Source organism: Astyanax mexicanus, chromosome 1 (genome assembly GCF_023375975.1).
Source record: "Astyanax mexicanus isolate ESR-SI-001 chromosome 1, AstMex3_surface, whole genome shotgun sequence".
In the NCBI taxonomy this organism is placed as follows: Eukaryota; Metazoa; Chordata; class Actinopteri; order Characiformes; family Acestrorhamphidae; genus Astyanax; species Astyanax mexicanus.
This window is the reverse complement of record NC_064408.1, coordinates 12,545,619-12,571,733: the sequence shown is the minus strand read 5'-3', so window position 1 is coordinate 12,571,733 and position 26,115 is coordinate 12,545,619. Positions and strand designations below refer to the sequence as shown.

Genomic DNA, 26,115 nt, shown 5'->3' with positions numbered 1-26,115 from the left:
CAGAGGCTATACAGTAAGTTACATAACACCAACCTTTAGCTATATGCTATGCTATACACTCTATTCATACTAACATTCAATCCTCAAATCTGTACCTCTATCGAACCTGTGTAGCAAAAGCAATGTTCTGATATTTTCCTGTAGTAAGTCATGCTATGCTATACACTCTTAATACACAAATCTGACATCCAGCTCTTCACCCCATTGGCTAAAGCTAGTCTACATTCAGGCTTCATATGTACTTAAAGCACAGCGTAAACACATAGAAATGGAAATATCTGCACATAAATATAGCATGCTGCTAAAGCTAAGCTCCAGAATGGTTCAACAGCCAATCACAGGAGGCCGGAATCTAAAACTGCTGCACACCTACAGCTCAAGCCTCAGTATTGAACATGTGTTACGAAGGATAAAGTATATAATGTAATATAATAATGCATTCTAGTCATTAACTATAAAACATGATGTGTAGCAAAAGAAAGTATGTACATGAACCGGTATGCATATTTTACATAACACCATACCACTAGAGGTGCTGTGGAGCGCCATGTGGAACAGCACCGTCAGAGAAGAACAAGCAGCTTTTAAATATAATAATACTGTAGCTTGAAGGATGATTTAAATGTATTTGTTAACTGGTGAAATAAGGAAATTGTGGCTGATTTTAATATTTTAATGCCTATAATGGATTTAATAATAGCATACTGTAACTTAATATTAAACTTAAGTGTTATTCGTGTAATAGAGCTTTTGAGTATTTTAGGTCTGTTTTATAATGTTTAATGAAACTATTTGAAATATGTAGTTTTGTAAAGGAAGCCGTGTTATAGTTGTTGGTGTATCTTGTTTTAAGGTCTATTGTTTATATGCTTTAGCTGTTTTTCTGATAATAAATTCTGATTTCTTCATATATTGTGTGATTTTGTGGGACACAAAACCCTACACTAATCAAAGCCTTAATTTAAAGCCTTAATGTTTTATATTATATGTACTCCAAACTGTACAGTAACTCACAAACCTATATTATTTTTTTTAAAAAGTAGAAGTAAAGCAGAAGTTCAAAAATAAATGCTACAAAGACCTCCAGACTAACTTTTTTTGTCTCCAAATGTCCTAAATCTTGTTAGCCGCCCCAAACTGAAATTGTTTGTCCAATTTTTTTTTCCATTACTGTTGTATTTTTTGTGCATTTTACTACAGACATAATGTAATCTGACTCAATTAAACAACCATTTATAACACAAATGGCTGCTCCTCTGTACTGGTTTTGAATGTTTGTGACTCAAGCACACCCAGTGGGACAAAAGGAGAGTAAAGTAATGTGACAGTGACTGTGACCAACCAGTTTAATTTATATTAATGTGGTTTATCAATTGTTTTGGTAAAGTGTCTTATCTATTCTTCAGCTGTTCTTTTTTCTGATAATGAAGTCTGATTTCTTCATATATAGTGTTATATAAATTTTGTGGGACAAAGTAAACCCAATACTAATCAAAGCCTTAATTTAAAGCCTTAGTGTTTTACATTATATGTACTCCAAACTGTAGAGTAAGTCACAAACCTATAGAACCTATATAAAAGCCCAGTCATGCATTTGTATGCATTTTTGGCCATAACACCCAGCACTAGTACATTCTATATACAATGTTACATAAGACCTGCCTTTAGCTTCATGCTATGCTGTATATTCCAAACACTCAATCCTCCAAAACACTGACATCCAGCGCTACACCCCATTGGCTAAAGCTAGGCTAAATTACATTCAGGCCTCATCTGTACTTAAAGCAGTGCTTGAACACACAGAAACTGATTTATTTACACATAAACATAGCATGTTGCTAAAGCTAAGCTACAGAACTGTTCACTGCCTGTTCAACAGTCTGTTCAACAAAGTACAGCTGCTGCATAAAACATCTGAAGCCTAAAACTGAGGGTTCTACAGCCCTATCCTCAGTATAGCACCTGCTCTAACAAGGCTTCAGCACTATGGTAAGTAATTCTGTTTAGCTAGTGCAGCGCCAAGGCCGGTAGATCAGATGCAGCAGGCCCTGTTTGCCATAAGCACATTGCAGTAATCCCTGTGGACTACTGAAACGGGTAACTGGATCACTTCTTTTAAAAGCATCTTAATGGATTGGCCCGGCCGCCGTGCATCTTCTCGTTCCTTGCTTGCGGTTTATTAAATGCATATCGACACACTGCCGTTGTGATAATGCACTGCGCTGACTTCGCTTTCTTGCTTTGCTATGCAAAATCCCTACAGCTGCTCAATCCCACAGTGTGACAGTTACACAGCACAGATTTTGGGAGTCATTATTTAAGCTAGGCCCCGGCTGACTTGCTAGTTTGCTTTGCTAACTTTCCTGTGGAAGCGCCTGAAGAGCGTCGGATGAGTAAAACTAGGGATTTCCGAGTGCATACAGTGAAAAACCTTGAAGCTATATGACCTGGCAGGGGGAAATCCACTTAGAGAGGAGGAGTTGGCTGCACTGTAATCATAGACAGCCACACACACGAGCGCGTTAATGGACGGGACAGAGGAGGACGGTGGAGGAAGTGTCATAATCTGTGCTAGCTGAACAGATGCACACGCAGACAATCCTCATATGCATGGAGCGTTTGCGCATGTTACATCACTGGACAGGCTATACTTGCTAACATGCTAATATGCTAGCATGCTACATACTGATACAGTACAGTAGCTAGCTAGCTAGTTAGTTAATGCACTTAGTCTAAGGGCAAAGTATGCTATGCTATGCTATGCTGTGCACACTTGCTGCATGCATACTTGCATACTGCAGGCAAAGCACCGGCATGGACAGTACAAATCTCTTTACACACACACACACACACACACACACACACTCAGACCAGACCTACCCCTTTCCAGCCAGCTGTTGCAAATCGTCCGTCCGGTCCCCCTGAGGCCCTGTGTGGTAAAGCTGAGGCCCTGTGTGATAGCTGCTCTTGGGTCTGGGGTTTGGTTAGGGCTAGAGTGCTACACCTGCCATCCAAAACCCTCTCACCACTACCACTGGAACAGCCAGGGGATTACTGGACTGTACCATTCTGTGGGCATAGGGGATTAAAGTACACACAACATGGTGCCTTTCCTAGCGAGCATGACCGTGTGTGTGTGTGTGTTTGTGTGCGCATGTGTGTGTGACCAGATTACCAGTGCTTTCATTCTTATGCAGGCTTTAGTGAGACAGTTAGGAAATATACCAAGTGAAACTTACATCAAGATGTAAGTATGTATAGCTGTATAACACTATATGTGCAAAAGTATTTTTTTTTTTTAAATAAATAGGAGCTTATCCTGTTTATCCTGTTGGAGTAACTGTCTCTACTGTCCAGGGAAGGCACTACTACTTCCACACCTCATCCTCAGTTCAGCCCCGTTGCAACAAGGCAAGCAAACCTATCAATTGTCTAGGGGCCCCCAGACAATGACTAGTTATGAATTAAATGCAATGACAAACTGTGTGAGAGCCCGCTTTAAATTCTGTGATGGTTAATGCAGGAACGTAGGACAACATTTTTATCATACTGTTATCAGAATCCGTCTCAAAGGGATGCCTCCTTCTAGCTGCTACTAGCAAAATATGTAACTTCCGCAATCATGAGAAGTGATACATTTACAAATTGTAAATTGGTATAATTTAGCTGCAGGTAGGTTAGCAAAATAAAAAAGGGTGATGTTTATGTTAGCAACCTGCCTGGCAGTCAGTGCTAGTAACAAACAAACATTTACTGCAACTTTTTTCGAATGGGCTGATTAATATGGCACTGTGTTGGTTTCATATAGCCTTTCATATGGTTTCAAATGTGTTTTTTTCCCCCTTTTTTCTTGGGTTTCTTGGGCTTTGAGATCAACTGTTCTGCAATTGGGTTCAACAACCCTCTGGGCTGGAGAGCTACTAGTCTGTAGCACTCCATCCCATTACACTTCATTTTCCAAGCCTTTCTTGGACAGTAGAGACAGTTACTCCAACAAAAACAGAATACTGCTCTTCTTAATACCCTTGATTTCAGAAGGCACAATAAATGAGCCGGTGTCCCAATAGTTTTGTCTATAGTGTTTGTTTATATATAGTGTTTGTGATTAAGTAAGTGTGTCACTCAGTGTCTTGCTGTCTCTCTACCTCTCTCACTCTTTCTACCTTTTTCACTCTCCATCTCCACCTCTCTTACTCTCCCCCCCTCTCTCTCGGCCTCTCATGCTCCCCCCTCTCTCTATACGTCTCTCACTCTCCCTCTTGCTCTTTTTCTCTACCTCTCTTACTCTCTACCTCTCTCAACCTCTCTCTACCTCTCTCTCTCTCTCTCGCTTTCTACCTCTCTCTACCTCTCTCTCTCAATCTTTCTCTACCGCTCTTACTCTCTAACTTTGTCTTTCTACCTCTCTCAACTTCTCTCTACCGCTCTCACTCTCCCTCTCTATCCCTCTCCCTCTTGCTCTTTTTCTCTCTACCATCTCTTACTTTTTCTCTCTACCTCTTTCACTCTCCATCTCTCTCTCTCTACCTCTCACATGCTCTCTGTCTCTCACTCTCTCTCTCTCTCTCTCTCTCTCTCTCTTTTAACCCAGCTTAAGTTCATGGCTGGGAGTCAGCTCATTAGGCAGTGTGGCAGATGATGGTGTAGTCCATTATGTAAGAGCAGCAAACAGCATTTATGCCAGTGTAAACACACACTAAGCCCCGCAAAACCCCACTGGACCAAAACCCCATATTAACACACACACACACACACACACACACACACACACACACACACACACACACACACACACACACACACACAGACACAGTTCATATCTGTCCTAAGCCCAGTAGATGACCCGAGCCCTCAGCTTTGCTCGGCGCTGCTCCGTATGGTGCGTGACCCCGAGGTTTACAGCAAAACTGCAGAGTAATGATCGCATTATGAGTTCAGTCAAACTGAGCGCAGGCGGCTGCGTGTGCAGCGGTTACTGCAGTGTTAAGACGCTGGAGGTTAGAGCACAACCACCACACACCCATCCCATTACCCTGTCTGACAGCTGCTGTTTAACACCTACAGCTCAGAACGAGTTGAGCAATGCTCACATCCTGACTGTGCTGGAGCTGAACACAGAATTATAAGATCAGCAAGCCTTAAACTTGTACTGGGCTTATATATATAAAAATATAATAATTTAAATAATTTAGCTGGGAACTAGTTGGTATGATAAAACATACATACTTTACAAACCCTCACACTATAAGAAATTTGATTGTGATACTTATTATTATCACCCGGAACCGGGTGGGTTAGATCGAGCTCAAGACAATAGTCTTTTTTTTTTTTTATAATTTTATTTCTAATTTTTTCCCATTTTTCTCCCCAATTTACACGGCCAATTACCCAACCCACTCATTAGGACTCCCCCTATCACTAGTGATGCCCCAACACACCAGGAGGGTGAAGACTAACACATGCTTCCTCCGATACATGTGAAGCCAGCCACCGCTTCTTTTCGAGCTGCTGCTGATGCAGCATTGCCGAGCAGCCAGCGCGCTTGGAGGAAAGCACAGCGGCTTGGCTCCGGAACATCAGCTCACAGACGCCCTGTGCTGCAGACATCACCCTAGGAGTGATGTGGGGAGAGAGCGCCATCTACCCACCCGGAGGGAGCAGGGCCAATTTTGCTCCCTCTGACGCTGGCAGCTTGATGGCAAAGCTGCATGAGCTGGGGTTCGAACCTGCGACCTCCTGCTCATAGTGGCAGCGCCTTAGACCGCTGGACCACTCGGCGCCCAAGACAATAGTCTTTGACGTAGGCGTCTGTTTTTTTAAATAATATTATTATTTAATATAAAGCTATGGCGTGATAATCACAATATAACAAAGTAACAAACTGATTTATTAATAAACAAATAGAAGTTGCACAAGTTAGAATGTTATATTCACAAAGCTGTGGGTCTCACGCACACGTGAGCTCCTTCACTTGTCCGCATATGACTTGCATCGTTCTTAATAAACATTTTTCTTAAATAATAGGTCTTCTTCAACGTTGCAGTGTTAATTAACATTATTCTTAACAGACTACACGCATTCAAACAGCCCAAAAATGTTTAAATAGCTCAGTTCTTGCTAAAAAAAAAAAATCAGGCTCGGGCAGAAAGTGCTTGGCTTGGGCTGGGACAGGCTGGATTTTTTTGGGCCTGATCTAAGCTCTAGAAGATAACTGGCTAGAACTAGAAATCCTAAAACGTGGTTATTTCATGGTACTGAACATATATATGTACTTTTACACTGAACACTGAACATATATATGTACTTTTAAAAGTACAGGGCCACTAAGCTTGGTTTCAGATCTTGTCACTTTGGTCCAACAGTGAATTAAAGCACTGCAGTAATGCACCACAGGAGGGCGCAGTGGAGTGAGGCAGTGCTCTTACCCGGTCATCTTCCTGCACGTCTTCCTCTGGAGCTGTTTCTGCTGGAGCTGCCTGTTCTCGAGCTGAGCTGACCGAGAGCTGCCTCTGCAGACGCAGAACCTCCTTCTGAGACTCTTTCAGCAGCCGCTCGAACTCTCCTGCTCCCGCCAGCCCAGGAACACCCTGCACAAATGAGAGGGAATCAGCTCAGCTGCTGCTGGAACTCAACACTGTTCATGTATAATCCTGTTTAGGAACATTGAGTCCCAGCACCCTTAGAAATAAGGAGGAAAAAGGCATGCGTTTTGTGTTATCTTTTAAACAAACTGTTTAAAATATTGACATAAGCAGATAAATTCTTAATATTTTAGTAAACACTGAATATACATCAGTATGTATGTGTCCTATTTTTTTTCACTTTAACTGTTAAGATTTTTAAAATGACATCAAAATGTACACATATTTTAAAATAAAACCTAAAAAACTGCTCTCATTAGGTGCTGAGCACCCCAAAGGCTCTGATCTTAGAATCGCCCCTAGGTTACAGATTTGATCAGCACTCAGATATGTGTTCTGAAAGCAGAAAAGCACTGAAAACACCTAAGCTGAAACCATGTCCGTCAACAATAACAGAGTTTTTACTGTAAAAAAAAACATCATTTTGGAACAGATGCAGAAAAATCTCCAGAAAGGAAAGTCCCATCTATCTGGTTCCCAATATCAGGCCTCACTCTTAACTCCCATAATTCACATTGCCTTGACACGAGCACGGTGATAAGTGTTCAACTTCAGCCACAAGACAACACCTCACAACCTCACAAGAGGGAGATTGAGAGAGGGAGAGAGAGAGAGAGTAGAGGAAAGAGGAAGAGTGGAGAGAGACACAGTTCAAGCTGCTTGAAGTCTAGTGTGAAGTTTCCACAATCAGTGATGGTTTGGAGAGACACGTCATCTGATGCTGGTGTCCACTGTGTTATATCATAGCGCAGATTTCATTTTCCAGCAGGATTGGCATACTGCCCACACTGCCAAAAGTACCAATTGGTCTTACACAAAATTATTTAATTTTCTGAGACACTGATTTTTGGGTTTTCATTGACTGTAAGCCATAATCATCAACAATAAAATAAATAAATGCTTAAAATAGATACACACTCTGTGTTTAATACATCTATATAGTATATGTGTTTTACATTTTGAACTGAATTTCTGAAATAAACTTTTCAATGATATTCTAATTTTTTGAGATGCACTAGTAGTGTTTTACTGAGTAAAACAATTACTGCACAGATAAATAATATTTGAACTTTACAAGAAATGTAAAAAAACTAAACAAAAAAAACATAAAACTTTTAATATGACTTATTGTAACAAGAATACTGTAATTTTGTGCATTTGTGATATGTAAAAGTAAGAAAACCTTCACAGACTATTGAGCTAAGAAAGACAAAGACAGTATAATATATAATCTGTATAATATATCTAGAAGTGCCAAGCCTGTGTTCTGGAACGTGCTTCTCTGGAACAATAAGTTCTGCCTTAACGGGCGAGTGTGCTGCTGCAGGACAAGATAATAACCTTTCTTGCCATCTAGTGGCCAGATCTCTCTCTCTTTGCTCTCTCTCTCTCTATTTCTCTCTCACAGCCACGTCATTAGTCTCCGGTCTGAGCTGGTAAAGAAAGCGATGAGTCATGCAGAGTCTGTGGAGCATAATTCAAGGACATTCCTGCAGAGCCAGTGGACCAGCAGATCTGCAGCACTAATAATCACGCTCAGTGTACAGCAGGTGATCATGAAGTGTAACCTGGGACGGAAGTTTAGAAACACCCATACAGGCACACAGTAGCAGTGAAAAGTTTGGACACACTATCAGCACTATAGATTAATACTCATTAATTTATCTAAAATATGAAGCATAACATATGGAATTTTGTAATAAAGAGAAAAGTGTTAAACAAACCAAAATATGATTTATATTTTAGATTCCTCAAAGTAGCACCTCATGCTTAGATGACATTAGTTTTGCACATCTTGGCTGGATTTTCTCAGTCAGCTTTATGAGGTAGAATCTCCTGAAACTCAGGCTTTCAGTTAACAGCTGTGCTGAACTCATCAAGAGTTAATTACTCAAACTTTTTGTCTCTTAATGTGTTTGAGAGCATCAGTTGTAAAGTAGTGAAGAGGTAGAGTTACAGGTATACAGTGAATAGTGAATATTTGAGTAATGTTCTAATACAGATTATAGCAAAACTATTCAACTGAATACCTATTCAAAATGAATACCTTTGAAAGTATCCTCAAGTGCAGCTGATAGACCATCAAAAACATTATGATGAAATTGGCTCTCATCAGGACTACCACCAGGAAAGGAAGAGCAAGAGTTTTCTCTGTTGTACAGGATACGTCTATCAGAGTTACCAGCCTCAGAAACTGCAAGTTAACAGCACTTCAGATAAGAGCATCTAAATGCTTCTTTTACAGAGTATTTTGGTTTGTTTAACACTTTTAATTTACTACATGATAACTTATGTGTTCCTTCATAGTCTGTATCACTTCAGTATTTATTTACAATGTAGGAAAAAATACAATATAATAACATTGAATGAGAAGGTGTGCCCGAACTTTTGACTGCTGCTGTATACAGTGTGTTTGTTAGTGTGTTTAGGACAAGGTGATATTATGGAGAATTATGGCAGTTGGAATAAGGTCTGATAGGGGGTGCAGATAGTGTCATCATAGAATGCATCATAGAAGGCATTACCACCCACAGTGGACAGTGCAGTGGACGGTAAGGATCACGACCGGAGGCGTCTGGCTAGAATGGGCCGTGTGAACAGACAAGAGTCTCTCACACATTCAATGCATTTTACACACTCACCCACAGATCAGTGCAACATTATGTGGCTTTTAATCTACAAATTCCTGTCATGTGATTTCTATGATGTCAGTATATATGAATGCATGAATGTGCAGCTACATATAGCTAACGGTGCATACTGGATTGTTTTAGGAGAGCTTTCATACTCATAGGAACTAATAAAGTACTGTTTTTTTTATTTAGCTTGTATGTATGTTTAATGTTGATGCTCAGACACTCAGCTTTATTATTTTTTGTCATTTATCTCTGTACCAAAACTGTTTACAGTTCAAAACTAGACAAATAAGCACAGTGTCTAAATACTGATTCAGTGCTTCATTACAGTGGATATGTAGAACCAACACTGTCCACCAGGGGGCAGACAAAGCATAAACCAGCATAAAGCATAAAGTCAGGCCAATGAAAGGAGACCTATTAGTAAGGCATGACAGCAGATGCTGACAGACAATTAATCACTTTATTTCCTTACCAATTAAACATCTTATTAATCACACCAAATATAATAATTAAAGCTGTGTCTAGCAATCACAGACAGTAAGCAGCATAACTGCAGGATCTGTGTGTGCACGCGTGTGTGTGTGTGTGTGTGTGTTGTACCTTTCCCAGTCCTGTCCTGGCCTCCAGTCTCCGGCACTCCTGCTGCAGGGCGGCGATTTCTTTGTCTTTGGAGAGGAGTGTGTCTGCATGCTGAGCCAGATCTCTTGCCCGCTGCCTTGCAAACGCCCGCTTATACTGCTCTACTGCACCCGGCTTCACCGGGAGAGGAGCATTCACCTGCAGAGGAGCAGAGAAACAGAGAGAGAGAGTCAGAAAAGAGAGAGAGAGAGAGAGAGAGAAAGAAAGAGAGAAAGGGAGAGAGAGACAGCATATACTCATGTGGTGCTCACATGAATGAAATGTGGGCAAGGTGGGTTCCAGGTGGCTCTGAATGGGTGTGTACATGTGGCATTACTGCATCCAAATGGGCTTCACAAATCGGCCCCATCATTACAGCCCACCGAACAGTATATCCCATAACAGCCCAGACCCATTTATAAACATTGATACCAAATTCAAAACTGAATCAGCTCATTCATGTTTTATCTAATTGTGGGCACTGTTGATTGACAGGGCCCATCAGTGACATCCATATGTTAGGCCTGCATAGAACTCATGAAACATGGAACTCAGTTTGGATACCTGCATACACAGTACCCCACATAGGCATGTTTTATATATATAAAAAAGCAAAAAAATACTGGCAGAAAATAGAACAGGAAAAAATGGGTCAGACAGAAAGCGAGAGAAAAAACTGAGATAGAAAAAAGATAGAAGAGACAGATGTTAAAAATGTTAAACGGGGTGGAAAGAGAAAAGAGTTAGACAGAAATAGTGTTAAAAATGATAGAGATATAAAATAAGACAAATAAGAAAAAAAAAGAGAAAGAGAGAGCAACAGAGTCTGTGTACTGCTGCCGAAAGAGTGCCAATCAAGCTAATTTGGCATTTAAGTCTGTGTGTGTGTGTGTGTGTGTGTGTGTGTGTGTTGGCTGTAGCAGACACTGTGTGTACGGGAGTGTAACAGGTGCTGTACAGTAGCAGCCAGTCAATGGCCAGGGCCACCAGTGAGCAGACAGGTGGCAACGCAGGTGGTTTTATGGAATACAGTTACACCACACACACACACACACACACACAAACACACACACACAAACAAACACACACACACACACAAGAACAGAAACACAGAGACACTCACAAACAAACACACACACACTGACACTGACACAGACAAACACATGCACACAAAAAACACACACACAGACAAACACAGAAACACACAGACACACACAGAAACACACAGACACACACAGAAACACACAGACACACACCCACACGCACACACACACACTGACACTGACACAGACAAACACATTCACACAAAAAAACACACACACAGACACACACAGAAACACACAGACACACACAGAAACACACAGAAACACACAGACACACACAAAGACACAGACCAAGACACACACACACGCACACACACACACACACAGGCACAGATATACAGACACATGCACAGACGCACAAACACAGACATGCACACACACACACACACACACACAGACAAACATAGACACACAGACAGACAGACAGACAGACACACACGCAGAGACAGACACAGAGACACAGACAAGCACACACAGACACATAGACAGACAGACGCACACAGAAACACTACACACTCCAATGTAGAATACACAGTAAAACTAGTTGCTGAATTCAGCAATGCTATAAAATGTAATAGAAATCCTTCACTTGGCAGTAGAAACAGTTACTCCAACAAAAGAAGGCGAAACTCTTTTTAATAACTTTAATTTAGGAAGAAACAATGAATGAGCAGGTGTGCCAATCATTTTTGTCCATATACAAAATTAGGGTGGTTAACTTAACTATTTAAGTGATTCCACCTTAAGAGTTTCGAGTGACACACACACACACACACACACACACAAACACTTTCTCACAAACACACACACACACACACACCCCTTGGGAGGTAGAGCACATAGCTCATCTCCCGTATCTTCTCTTTTTTATCTGTCCGTCTCTCACTCATCCACCCCTTTGTATAGAGTAAGTGGTGGAACATTTCACTCCTCCTCCACTCGTTATCTCTCTCTCTCTCTCTCTCTCCCCACACACACACACACACACACACACAAACACACACACAAACACACACTTAAAGAAGTGTCATGTCCTCTTTAAATCTATACTGAACACCCGCGGCGAGCTTCACACACTATTATATAATCAGGTTTGCTCACAGAAATCAAAGGCTGTATTAAACAAGAGCAGACATCCAGCAAACCCTCAGCCTTCCCACAACCCAACACACTCATCAACAATGCTCACACTGACAGGCTTCATTAACGGACCAATAACGAGCAGGGGTTACCCTGTGTACTGTGTGTGCAGGACTGGACTCCAATTTGGAAACAAAGGGTGCTATTCAGAAGAGCTCAGTCCTGTTCATTAGAGAACGGCAGGGACAGCTCCTCTGGGAATCTCTGTGCTGGAAACAGTGTAGCAACTCCCAGAACAAGCCAAATAATGGACTGACTAGAGCTGTTAAGTAAGTGAGAGCTGCTGTGTGTTTAATAGAGCCCATTAAAGCAGGGAAACAAGTTTAACATGCTCTGAAAAGAGCTTGAAAAACCTCAAAATGAAAGTGAAGAAAACACTGAAATGGCCTAACAATTATCTTATTATCTAAATTAAATAGAAAAGTGTTTTTTCCTGATAAAACAAAACTCAAAAGGTCCACAAAAATAGATAATTAGAAACAAATCAAACATATAAAGGCAAAAACATTAGACTAGCTTGTTTATTGATCAAGGACAAAAATCCTTCCATAATACAGCTCTGGAATACAAGAAAAATAAGAGTCCACTTAAAAATGATGAGTTTCTTTGATTTTACTTAATTTAAAACATCTGGAATATAATCAAGAGGAAGATGGATGATCACAAGCCATCAAACCAAGCTGAACTGCTTAAATTTTTGCACCAGGAGTAAAGGCATAAAGTTATCCAAAAGCAGTGTGTAAGACTGGTGGAGGAGAACATGATGCCAAGATGCATGAAAACTGTGATTAAAAACCAGGGTTGTTCCACCAAATACTGATTTCGGAACTTGTAAATCTTAATGAATATGAATTTGTTTTCTTTGCATTATTTGAGGTCTGAAAGCTCTGCATCTTTTTTTGTTATTTCAGCCATTTCTCAATTTCTGCAAATAAATGCTCTAAATTACAATATTCGTATTTGGAATTTGGAAGAAATTTTGTCTGTAGTTTATAGAATAAATGTCTCTCCAAACCATCACTGATTGTAGAAACTTCACACTAGACCTCAAGCAGCTTGGACTGTGTGTCTCTCCACTCTTCCTCCAGACTCTGCTCCCTTGGTTTACAAATGAAATGTAGAATTTACTGATGATCAGTGATGGTTTGAAGAGACATGTCTATGGTTGAATTTCATGTCCGGTCAGGGAAACATTTTAATAAACTGTTTTGAGGAACATATGGGACGTACCACTTTAAGGTTAGCCTCCTGCAGCTTCCGTGCCCTGTCCTCCAGGCGCTTAGCGATGACCGCCAGCTCAGTGTTCTTCCTCCTCAGCCTCTTCACCTTCTCCTCCGTCTCAGGACAACTGCTCTTACGCTGAGAGAAAGAGAGAGAGAGGGTGAGAGAGAGAGAGGGAGAGAGAGAAATAATAAAATCAAAACAGATAAAAAACAATCTTCTATTGTTTAGGCAGATACAGGGACAGACTTTCCCCTCAGGCTTATATATATGGATGTTGCTGCAGAAGATTCTCCAGATGGTGGCTCAGAGGATGGCATAGCTCCTTTAGCTTGGACAGCTAACAGATGCCTGTTCTGACCACCACTGTGCTAGAAGTGATATGTGTTGGAAACGCCATCATCCCACACCTAAGTGAGCATGGCCAGTCATGCTCGCTCAGAATCTGGCTGCTCCTGATTGCAAGAAGCTTGATCTGGGATTTGAAGCGGTGATCTTTGGATCATAGTAGTGGCATCGGCTCAAAACACCTCAAATTTAATTTCAACATGTTTTGACTTTTATTTTGACAAGGCCTTTTTGGCCAATGTGTTGCTTTGTGGCTTTTAATCTACACATCCGTTCATGTAAAAAAAGCTGCTCAGTCTGTATGTTTTCACTGCAGCTCTGCATTAAAATTGATGGAATTTTTACAAGAAGTAATTAGAAGTAATCTGTTAAAGGATATTCTGCATTGCTATGGTTAAACTTTGGCCTTTAACCAGTTGTTCACATGGGTCCTGAACCATGTGGATAATCTGGACAGACAACACCTTATTTGAGGGATCTGCGACAATGACGATGATTTGCCTTTTGTCTTCCGCAAGACATCAGTTACAAAAAGCACTACATCAATACATGTCACTTTTTTTGATTACATATAAAACCGCCAATAAATTTACACCAAAAATCAATAATAAAAATAATAGCACAAAAAAAATAGCACTATATTTCATGGTGTTTTTGTGATAATGTTACCCTTGGCGATACGACAAAACACTAAAATAAAAAAAATAAACAATTCCCTACAAAATGAATAATAAAACTTACATTTTATTATTGCATACAATATAACATGGCACCCCTAACTGAGCTTTTAAAAAATACAAGAATTTTATCAGATTTGTAACAGAAGTCAATGATCCAGAATGTCATGATCCTAATATATAGCATATATCTTCATATATCCAGGATTAAAGTAAAATAAATGATACTGGACAGATATAATCTTTCTCTAGTAAATATTTAAGCTCTTACCAGAAGTATGTTCTCCTCTCTGAGTGTGGAACATGTCTTCTCCAGATCCTCCAGCGCCCTCAGAAGCTCAGAGTTCTGCCGCACCAGGAAGTCGTAATCCGTGCCGTTCTGCAGCAGAAAGAAACGCTCATGTTCATAACGGATCATTCAGCTCACAACCACAATACAGCTTTACAGCATTCTTTTACATATGAGAAAGTAATTCTATGGATTTAGATGCACTATTCCCATCACACACATACACACACACACACACACACACATCAAATTTAATGCTTTTTAAGACCTTTTTTTTTCTTTGGTAGAAAATAATTAGTTGTATTGAAAATCAAAACTTAATGTAAATAACTCGCCGCTAACATTACTATGTTAGCTAGCTTGCTGCTAACCTTAGTTCTTTACCCGGTAATGTTGCTAGCTCGCCGCTTACGTTATTATGTTAGCTAGCATTCCTCTAACCTATGTTTTCTCCCCGGTAACGTAGATAGCTAACTCGTTGCTAACATTACTATGTTAGCTAGCTCTCCGCTAAGCCTAGTTTTCTCCCCGGTAAGGTAGCTAGCTAACTCTCTGCTAACGTTAGTATGTTAGCTAGCTAACGTTCGCATGTTAGATAGCTCGCTGCTAACGTTAGTATGTTAGTTAGCTCGCCGCTAGCGTTCGCATGTTAGCTAGCTTGCTCCTAACATTAATATGTTAGCTAACTGGCTGCTAACGTTAATATGTTAGCTAGCTAGCTGCTAACATTAGTATATTAGCTAGCTCGCTGCTAACGTTAATATGTTAGCCAACCTGCTGCTAACATTATGTTAGCTAGCTTGCCACTAATGTTACTATGTTAGCTAGCTCTCCGCTAACCTTAGTTCTCTCCTTGGTAACGTAGCTAGCTAATTCTCTGCTAACGTTAGTATGTTAGCTTGCTCGCAGCTAACGTTTGCATGTTAGCTAGCTCGCTGCCAACATTAATATTAGCTAACTTGCTGCTAACATTAATATGTATGCTAGCTAGCTGCTAACGTTAGTATGTAAGCTAGCTAGCTGCTAACATGAGTACGTTAGCTAGCTTGCTGCTAACATTAATATGTTAGCTAACTTGCTGCTAACGTTAGTATGTTAGTATGTGACCACTAAATTTAGCATGTGCTTTCCCACTGGCATTAAACTCACTGTCTAAAATTTTATACCCAGAGTTTAATTTAAGACATTTTAAGGCTTTTTAAGGACCTGCGGGAACCCTGGTGCACTCAGGCACACACACAGCAGCTCTCCTCTACTGTCAGACACTACAACGCTTCCCGCTGCTCACTTCCTCTGAGGGGTGACAGCTAAATACAGGCTTTTATTGGAACAGCTAAATTAGCCCAGTGAAAACAGAGCAGTGTATTATACTGTCAGCTCACGTCACAACACACAGACCAGGAGAGAAAGAGAGAGAGAGAGAGAGAGAGAGAGAGAGAGAGAGAGAGAGAGAGAGAGAAAGCAATCTTATCTCTGTATACAAGGAAAAACTCATGCTAACAAACAAATGAAAACTGTATTTTTAAATTATGACTGAGTTTGAATGAAATAAAAAACCCTTAAACCTGGATGAACTCATCTAATCAAGGTGCCTCAAAAGCACCACTATCACCATTCACTTGTCTGTGTCCTCTCCACAATTAATGTAGATTTATACTTGTGTCAGTTAGTGGTATTCAAAGTGGCTCCACTGATCTGCCTGATACTTGATGAATCTGTAGCTAAGAGAGTTTTCACAAGAGCACTATTTGGTTTGGTTAAAACGACTTTGCTTGTACCCTTAACCTCCTAAGACCCCAACCTGAATGGCATGCATTTTGTATTTCTCTTTGGTAATTGGCACCTGATTGGTAATTAAGTAACACACAATAAGCAATCATGTGCAAACCATGTATTTTGTGCCTGAACACAGCAGTATTTTTTGCCTGAATGCAAAACAAAAGTAAAAACAACAATTGTGCCCTTTTGAGCGATGGCTCATTTGAAGTCCTGCTTCAACACGGAGACATGAAGTAAAAAACAAACATTTACTGTATTTAATGTTAATTTAAATTTCTGAACAAAATTCTGTAATGTGTTAAACTCTTCTGCCACCACTAGGTGACAGTATAATGGTCTCATAAGAGGACACCAGGCCCTTGTAGAGCAAAATCTAGACAAACCAAAATGGGATGTCAACACATATGGATGCCAGGTCCTAGGAGGTTAATGCGGTTCAATTGAGCAGGTGTGAAAACTGTAATCGCACTCAGGTGCAGATCAAAATAGCTGGCCTTAGCCAGGTCCCAAATAACTTCTGGAGTAGTTCACTGATCTAGTAGAACACTGATCCGGTCTCGATCCGACCCAGTGATCAAATATTCTCATTTTATTTGAGCTAAACTGCTGATAAAGCACAGTTTAATCTGATATATTAGCTAGATGACACTAATTACCACAGCTATGAACAAACGCTGTCTCTGCTCCTTGCTGTTTACACATGTGGTCTGTGCTGTGTTCACTACTCGTAGCCGCGGCACTCTGTTTAATATGTGCACATCTGCGCTGCAGGTCCCATTGAAAACACTGAATGCAGGAATGCTGTGCTTTCAAACACAATGTTAAAGCAGCTTCACACTGCACATATATACATGCTGGAACACAAAAGAAGCTTATTAAAAACACTGTTTACAACCCGTAACGTGACCTAATCTCTGGGCGCCTGGAGATTAAGTTACGCTACAGGATGTAAACAGTGTTAATAAGCTTCTTTTGCACTTTTAAAGTTCTAAATGCCTTGTTTTAAATGTCAGGGCTCTCTGGATTCTACCAATGAGGTGGAATGGATCTACTTTGAGCCTGGATAACAGGTTAAAAAATGATTTATCTGCAGAGGTAAAAATACGCCCCATATTATCCATTCTAAAGCATGTCTGGAGAAACTGCACAAAATTGCTAGATCTCAGAAAGCTGCGGGACAGCGGTGGTGGTCTGTTCAACAAAAGTTTGTACTCTTTATCATGTTTTACTACACCAAAAGTTAATTTCACATTGGATTTCTCCTTTAAATAAGCAGAAAGGTAGGTGCCAGGAGCAGGATTGAGAGATACTGATCTAAATGTAAGGTTTTAGTAGCTTTTTGGGGGAAATGCTTAAAATCAAACTCTCCAGTCCACACTTCAGACCACACGCCAAACCAAATCTAAGCCCCAGGGTCACTCTGTCTGTCTATGTTATCAATCCAACAACCTCCACTTCTGTTAGCCCTTCACATCCTGCTCACCCCCTCTGCCCCCGAGGAGAGGCTGTGTGGTGCTTGTTATCTCCAGCGTTGGCCAGCTGGACAGAGCTGGGGATGGCAGCTTTGAAATCAGCACATCACTGACACTCTGCATCCAGACTCATGCTGAATGCATGCGGTTACTGACGGACTGCTGCCAGCTGGACCGGGGGGATACCCTCGCCCTCTACATCCAGCAGAGAAACAGAATGGAGAATGTGCTCACAGCCCGCCACACACTGTTCATTACACCGCAGCACCCCAGGGCTTTAACAGCACACTCTGTTTAACACCAGGGACCCTATCTTACACCCTGCAGCTCATTGCTATCTTACACCCCACCAGCAGTCTATTTTCACCCCTTGAGCCTGCCTCGTTTAAATATCAACAGTGCTAGTGAATATATCTACATCGATGGGCATGTTGGTCTCGAAATAAGGTGTCTATTCAGGTCGATTTGCTCGTCTAAAGATCGATAAAATAGGGCTCTAGTTTATTGTTAGTTGCTTATCTGGATCCCCATTAGATCCTGGGATTCGACAGACAAAACATACAAAAATAACACTTCATAATTCTAAGCACGCAACAAGAAGAAAATATATATATAGACAGATTTGTAAATACAGAAATATAGTAAATACAGCTCTGGAAAAATAGTAAGAGACCACTTCAGTTTCTGAATCATCAGTTTCTCTGATTTTACTATTTATATGTATATGTTTAAGTAAAATGAACATTGTTGTTTTATTCTATAAACTATGGACAACATTTATCCCAAATTCCAAATAAAACATTATAATTTAGAGCATTTATTTGCAGAAAATGAGAAATGGCCGAAATAACAAAAAAGAAGCAGAGCTTTCAGACCTCAAATGATGCAAAGAAAAAAAACAAAATCATATTTATAAAGTTTTAAAAGTTCAGAAATCAATATTTGGTGGAATAACCATGGTTTTTAATCACAGTTTGCATGCATTTTGGCATGTTCTCCTCCACCAGTCTTACACACTGCTTTTGGATAACTTTATGCCACTCCTGTGCAAAAATTCAAGCAGTTCAGTTTGGTTTGATGGCTTGTGATCATCCATCTTCCTCTTGATTATATTACAGAGGTTTTCAATTTGGAAAAAAAAAATCAAAGAAACATATCGTTTTAAAGTGGTCTCTTATTTCTAGAGCTGTATATAAATATAGAAAATATAATTATAGCACTATGTAGTATAGTACCAGGCCCTTGTAGTGTAAATCAGTAGACCATACAAGGATTCCTTTAGAAAATGATTTCTAAAACTACATAAATATTCAATATTACCATATTTATTATTAAATATTAATAACACTGTTAGTACAGCTTTCAAAATGCAAAGCATTATATTGCATTATATTGCATAGATGCAATTCTACTAGGGTCCAGTCAATGCATACATTCCTTATAATCAATAATGTCAGTAACAATTATTTTTTTCTGTTAATTGCAGTTAATCAGACACTTTAACAGCACTTTACTGACAGGTATGCTTTCTTAAGATATTAGATATTCAGTAATATACAATTTACATTTACTGAAGCATTAAGGCCAGAATTAGCTACAATTAGAAATAGCAACACCTGCAAATGTTCTTTTTCCTGGAAGTAGATTTTAGTTTTGATAAATAGTCGTATCGATTTTGCTGAAGAATACTCTGTAGCACCTCACTTGCCTCCAACAACCCACAACAAAGCCAAGCACAATTCTACTGACTGCATGCAGAATTACACACTGGCCTCTAATCAGTCAGATGTCCTTGAGTATCTGTGTGCCAGGCCTCTTCACTACTCATTAGAACCACCTGCATTCTCCTCTTTCACTCTAAACCACCAGCCTGAGACAGCGCCCACAGCTGCGCCGCCTGTTCAGTCTGCAGCCAAGGCCGAGCATCAAACAGCCCCAGCCTTCAGCCTTCCTGCCTTCCAGCAGCCAACTGGGGCAGCCCACAGCCCGCAGCCCGCCGGGCACAGCGCCAGCCGAGCGGCATCAGCAGACACAACATGTGGACTGGCATCCTCACTGCTGTGCAATCAAACTCACACAGGGCTCACATTCTGCCATGATTAGCATGATTGCAGTTTAATGCAAATGCGTGATTACAAAGCATGATGAAATATTATAACTGTTTCTAAAAGTGAAAGAAAACTGAAAAACTTTAAAGGCAGTAAAAGCTAAATTTTCACTTAAGTGCTGCTTTAAAAGGGAAACTAGGGCTAGATATTAAAAAAAGCAATACAACATTTTTACAGCAGATTATTTATGATTAAATATTTAACTTTCATAAAATACTATATATTATATTTATTTTTTCATCATTTATCACAATATATTGCGACATATCATATGCATAAAACATGAGAAAATTATTACTTTTTTCATCCAATCAGAACAATAAATCTGAAACGCTGCTAAAAAGTGCAATGCAAAGACCAGCTAAACACGCTTGGAGGAGAACACTAACTGCCAGTACTGTTATAAGCCAACAAACACCTGGTGAACTCATGAGCCACCAAAAAAAAATAGATTAGACAGACTAGATTCAACTACCAGTGCATCTCAAAAAATTTGAACAGCATTGAAAAATTACTTTATTTCAGTAATTCAGTTCAAAATGTGAAACTCATTTATTATATAGATGTATTACACACAGAGTGGTCTATTTTAAGCATTTATTTATTTTATTGTTGATGATTTTGGCTTACAGACAATGAAAACCCAAAAATCAGTGTCTCAGAAAATTAGAAAATTATATATAAGACCAACTGATACTTTTAGCAGTGTGGGCAGTGTGCCAAGTCCTGCTGGAAAATGAAATCCGCATTGACATAAAATATGTCAGCAGAGGGAAGCATGAAGTTCTGTAAGATTTTGTGGGAAAACAAAACTGCACTGACTTTAGACTTGATAATAAAACACAGTGGATCAACACCAGCAGATGACACGTCTCTCCAAACCATCACTGATTGTAGAAACTTCACACTAGACCTCAAGCTCCCTTGATTTACAAATGAAATGTAAAATTTACTGATGATCAGTGATGGTGACAACTTTTATGGAGATGCAGATTTCATTTTTCAGCAGGACTTGGCACAATGCCCAAGTAAACTGCCAAAAGTACCAATTGGTCTCATACAATACAAATCTATACAATATATGAGTTTCATATTTTGAACTGAATAACTGAAATAAAGTTACTTTTCAGCAGTTCTATGCTGGCATCACACTGTAACAGCTCTAGCATTCAATGTGTAAAAGAATGTTCTGATAAGATGCCAGCAAATTAGATGCCAACTTCAGCTGAAATATACATTAGCTTATATAAAAAAGTGACTTTTATATCTCAGTGAGACACCCAGCCGAGCCTGCAGCCAGCAATACAGAGGGACAGAACTGATGAGCCCTGTCCTGCTGTGCCACTTTACATGTGATGAATGTGCGTCCATTACTGAGCACCCAATTCTGGGCAGTCTGCCTGTCTGGGCTGCTCCAGTCTGGTCTGATCTGAGATCAGGTCGGCCATTTATTCTGCTGCATGCTGATATAACAGTATGCTGGGTAAGCTGCTCCCAGATCAGTGTAAATAGGTTTGTATACTGGAGCCAGACGGGGGTCTGCCCATCAGCAGCAGATGAGCGTTTAGCTTGATAGATGCAAAACACAGGGAGTCCTCCATCACTCATGTGAGTCCATATGTAATCAAGAGAGTCTGGGTCAAAAGAGACGGGGCGGAACCTTCAGTCCAGAACATTAATCTGTACAAATTATTCGCTAAACACAATGTCCTGAAAACATAAGAAATTAGGCCTGCTACTATACTACACTATACTACACTACGCTACACTATACTATACTATGATACGAAAACGTTCATGGAACAGCTATATTTAAATAAATCACTCAATAGAAATTTCATTTCTGATGTTGCATGGACATTTAACATCCACAGTTTCACATGTGTACCGAGAATATGCCATAGAAGGCATTACCACCCACAGTGGAAAGTGCAGTGGGTGGTTCTGTATCTCTCAGCTTGTCCAGAAATGCATGTGTAAAGAGTAAAGTTTGTCTGTCCTTAAGGAGTTCAGTATGTGTCAGCTTATCCAAAAATGCATGTGTATAGTGTAAAGAGTAAAATGTCTGTTCTATACGGGTTCTGTATGTCTCAGCTTGTCCAGAAATGCATGTGTAAAAAGTGAAGTGTATCTGTGTGTCTTTAGTGGTTCTGTATCTCTCAGCTTGTCCAGAAATGCATGTGTAAATGTGTCCTTAATAGATTCAAAATCTCTCAGCTTGTCCATACATGTATGTGTAAAGAGTAAAGTGTGTCTGTCCTTTAGGAGTTGTGTATTTCACAGCTTGTCCAGAAATGTACGTGTAAAAATGTCCTTTACAGATTCTAAATCTCTCAGTTTGTCCAGAAATGCAGGTGTAAAAGTGTCCTTTATAGATTCTAAATCTCTCAGCTTGTCCAGAAATGCAGGTGTAAAAGTGTCCTTTATAGATTCTAAATCTCTCAGCTTGTCCAGAAATGCAGGTGTAAAAGTGTCCTTTATAGATTCTAAATCTCTCAGCTTGTCCAGAAATGCATGTGTAAAGAGTAAAGTGTGTCTGCATGTCTTTAGGGGTTCTGTATCTCTCAGCTTGTCCAGAAATGCATGTGTAAAGCGTGTTCTTCAGGGGTGTCTCATAGCACAAATGACACTTTAAGAGTGAGAAGCACAAGAACTGAACAAAACGCTCATCAGGCAATTTTTCAACTAATCATTGTTCATTTAGCTTCTAATCAATTCATTAGAAGCTAAATGTTAATCAGTTTTCATATTAAATAGAGTTTAATCAATAAATCACTACAGCCCTTTTTAACAGCTATGATTTATGATGTTGTGAAGTTATTGGATGGTGTATGGCCGCTGGGAAGAAGGTGGTGGTGTTTAGGTGAGCTTATGCACCCAAGGACGAAAGGGCGTCTGGTTTTTGGCGTTCGCTGCTCCAGACGGGGGCAGATGATGAGGTCGTTAGCGGGCCGCAGATCTAGACTGGGCATTTGCATATTCCATTACACACAGATTTAATTTGGTCCACAGGAAAGCTGATGTAAGACACACACAGATGCACACGGTCGAGTGGCTGGTTAATGGGAAACCCCAGTTTAAATGCACGCTTCTGAACAACCAGAAATATGCTTATTCTGTAGATTCGGTTTTTAGGGGGGGTAAAGAAATTACAGATATAAAATACTATTTTTTATCCAATTGTTATTGGAAACAGGCCTTACAATAGCTCACAAAGCACACACACACACACACACACACACACACCTACCTCAATCACACAGCATCTTCCATTAATCCCCATGAACGCTCCTTTACCCAGCGCACAGCTTCTTAATGACACAAGAGGGGAAACACACTTTGTCCTTCAGCCATCAGGGGGCCATCAGTCACAGTCAACACTAACACACTGCCTCCAGCACCAACACACACTCCGCCTCAATATCCAGAGCCTGACACAGTGTAAAAATCTCTGCTTTCTGCCCCAACACGCTTTCCATCAACTCTACTAACGCCTCTGACTCACATATGCAAATACACACCAGGTAGCTGGATTATCTCAGGTCTTAAACACACACACACACACCACACACACACACACACACACACACACCACACAAGAACTTATGCTCTCAACATCTTTTCAGGCAGAAAGATAGCTTATGGGGACACAGGGCCAGCCTTAGCCATTTAACCAATGTTCCTAATTTTAAATGTTCTTAAGTCAATGTGAAATAATAGCTTTAATAAGTATTTTATAGCATTTTCACTGATCTATTCATTAGTACAGAGGATTGTACACAGTAGATTTTCAAACGGTGGAGAAACTAAAAACATAAAACAAAAATAATAATAATAATAATAATAATATCACTTAAAAAGGATGAGTTTCTTTGATTTTACCAAATTAAAAACCTCTGGAATATAATCAAGAGGAAGACGGACGATCACAAGCCATCAAACCAAACTGAACTGACATAAAGTTATCCAAAAGCAGTGTGTAAGACTGGTGGAGGAGAACATGCCAAGATGCATGACTAAAATAACTGTGATTTAAAACCAGGGTTATTCCACCAAATAATGATTTCTGAACTCTTAAAACTTCATGAACTTTTTTTTCCAGAACGGTATATTGCACATTTATTCTTTTATTCCTTTATTCAACACAGAGCTACTGTAACATGCAAATTCTCGTAATTATGCAAAAGCCTTGTATTTCATTTTTTCCTCAGTTTTTTTGTCCTGACCTTTTTGATATACTGTGCATCTGTGGTTCTTTACTTTCTGTTTCATGATGAATGGACCAATGGCAATGCTTCAAAATAAACTGAAATCAAATCTTTTTACACTGACTTCCATTTAAATGTTTTTTTCCTGTAAAGTTGCCTTTTTGCAGATACAAAGATACATTTTTCTTATCATGATAAACCCTTTATCAAAAGAAAAATTATATATACTGACATATCTTTCTTGTGTATTACCTTTAAACTAGAATAAACATACTTTTTCCAGATGATGGAGTATTTTTCTCAAAAATTCATTTAGAATTTAGTTTAGTATATGTTTAGCAAGTACATTTTATTTTGCCTTAAAATGAATCTGGTTTATGGCACTACAACTGCTCGCATAGAAAGGACATACCTTAGCATAGCGTATTATGGCATATTTTTGGTTTAGGCAACTCTAACAAAAACATACCAGCTCTCCTCCCCTGTTTTTACTTCATCTCACCCCACTTTTGCTCTCCTCTTCTGCAGACTCTGGCACTTAAAAAGTAGCAGCCGTGAGGCGATCTATCTAGAGTCTGGCGCTGCTAAGCAGAATGAATCACTTGCTGTTTCTGAGCTATAAGAGAAATATGTTGATGATATGGAAAGACTTTTATCATTCCCCTGCCCAAACTCCATCCCCCTCCCTCTCTCTCCAATCAGAACAGATACAAACAGAGATAATTGAAGACCGGGAGGCGCCTAGACTGGAGACGGTTCCCATGGCAATGGAGCACATTACAGAGCATCCCGTGGATCTGGAGGTTTCAGCAGGGAAAATGTTAGAGTGAGTTACCCGAGCTGAAGCCTGTTCCCCAACAACATCTCACTAATGAAGAGCAGATGAGTGCACACACACTGCATTACCCAAAAACAAAACACACACAACACCCACACACACACACAAACAAAGACTAAACGTGTGGGATACACTCCAACACCTGCTGCTTCCTACTAGACATACCTGCAGGAGGATGCTCTAAATATGATTCATACTGCATTGAGACTCAATTATTTTGACTGGCCTCAACAGTATTTTATAGAGTATGTATACTTGGTCAGTGTTCATGAACAAGTACCTGAATAATATTAAGTTCTTTTTTATTTAATTTCTAACTTATTTTCCCATTTTCTTTCTTAATTTACACAGCCAATTACTCAACCCACTTATCATTGGTGATGCCCCAACACCAGGTGGGTGAAGAAGAAAAGAAAAGATCCAGCAGACTAAGGTGCTGCCACTATGATCCGAGGATCACCAGTTCCAATCCTGGATCATGCTGCTTTGCCATCAGCAGCCGGAGTCTGAGAGAGAGAGAGCACAGTTGGTCATGCTCTCTCTGGGTAGGAAGATGGCGCGCTCTCTCTCTACATCACTCTCAAGGTAATGCAGGTCAGCACAGACGTCTGGTAGAGCTGGGAATGCAGTGCTTTCCTCCAAGCCCATTGAAAAGAGGCGGAGTCTAACTCGGGGATAGGGGGATAGGGGGAGTTCATATGTATAAGGAGTGGTTTAGTGGCCAATAGCAGAAATAAATTATATATATAAAAAAAAGTCAGTATGCCTTTACATAATGCTACAAGAGAGAGGGAGAGAGGGAGGGGGAAGAGAGAGAGGGGGAGAGGGGGAGAGAAGGAGAAAGCTATTTGACAGGTACAGCTGGCCTAAAAGATTAAACAAGGTTGTGTAAATTATTAAAAGTCTCTGCATCACCTAAATAAGACAGAAAAATAACACGTTTTATAACTAACAAAATATATCTGACCACTGTATGAATATTACACACAAAAAACTCAATAATTATTCAATAGATCCCCACAGCTCTCACACTA

General features: G+C 39.9%; 1 protein-coding gene across 3 annotated transcripts in view; it reads right to left on the bottom strand.

Moving 5' to 3' along the window:
* LOC103040366 (peripheral-type benzodiazepine receptor-associated protein 1) overlaps window positions 1-26,115 on the bottom strand; it is a 186,633-nt gene that overhangs the window by 75,291 nt on the left and 85,227 nt on the right. For all 3 annotated transcript variants that reach the window (XM_022665817.2, XM_022665818.2, XM_049466266.1), the window contains exons 4-7: window positions 14,659-14,766; window positions 13,372-13,500; window positions 9,881-10,057; window positions 6,426-6,587 (exon numbers count right to left, since the gene is read on the bottom strand). In XM_022665817.2, coding sequence (XP_022521538.2) covers window positions 6,426-6,587; window positions 9,881-10,057; window positions 13,372-13,500; window positions 14,659-14,766 — 576 coding nt within the window. The remainder of the gene's footprint in view (window positions 1-6,425; window positions 6,588-9,880; window positions 10,058-13,371; window positions 13,501-14,658; window positions 14,767-26,115) is intronic.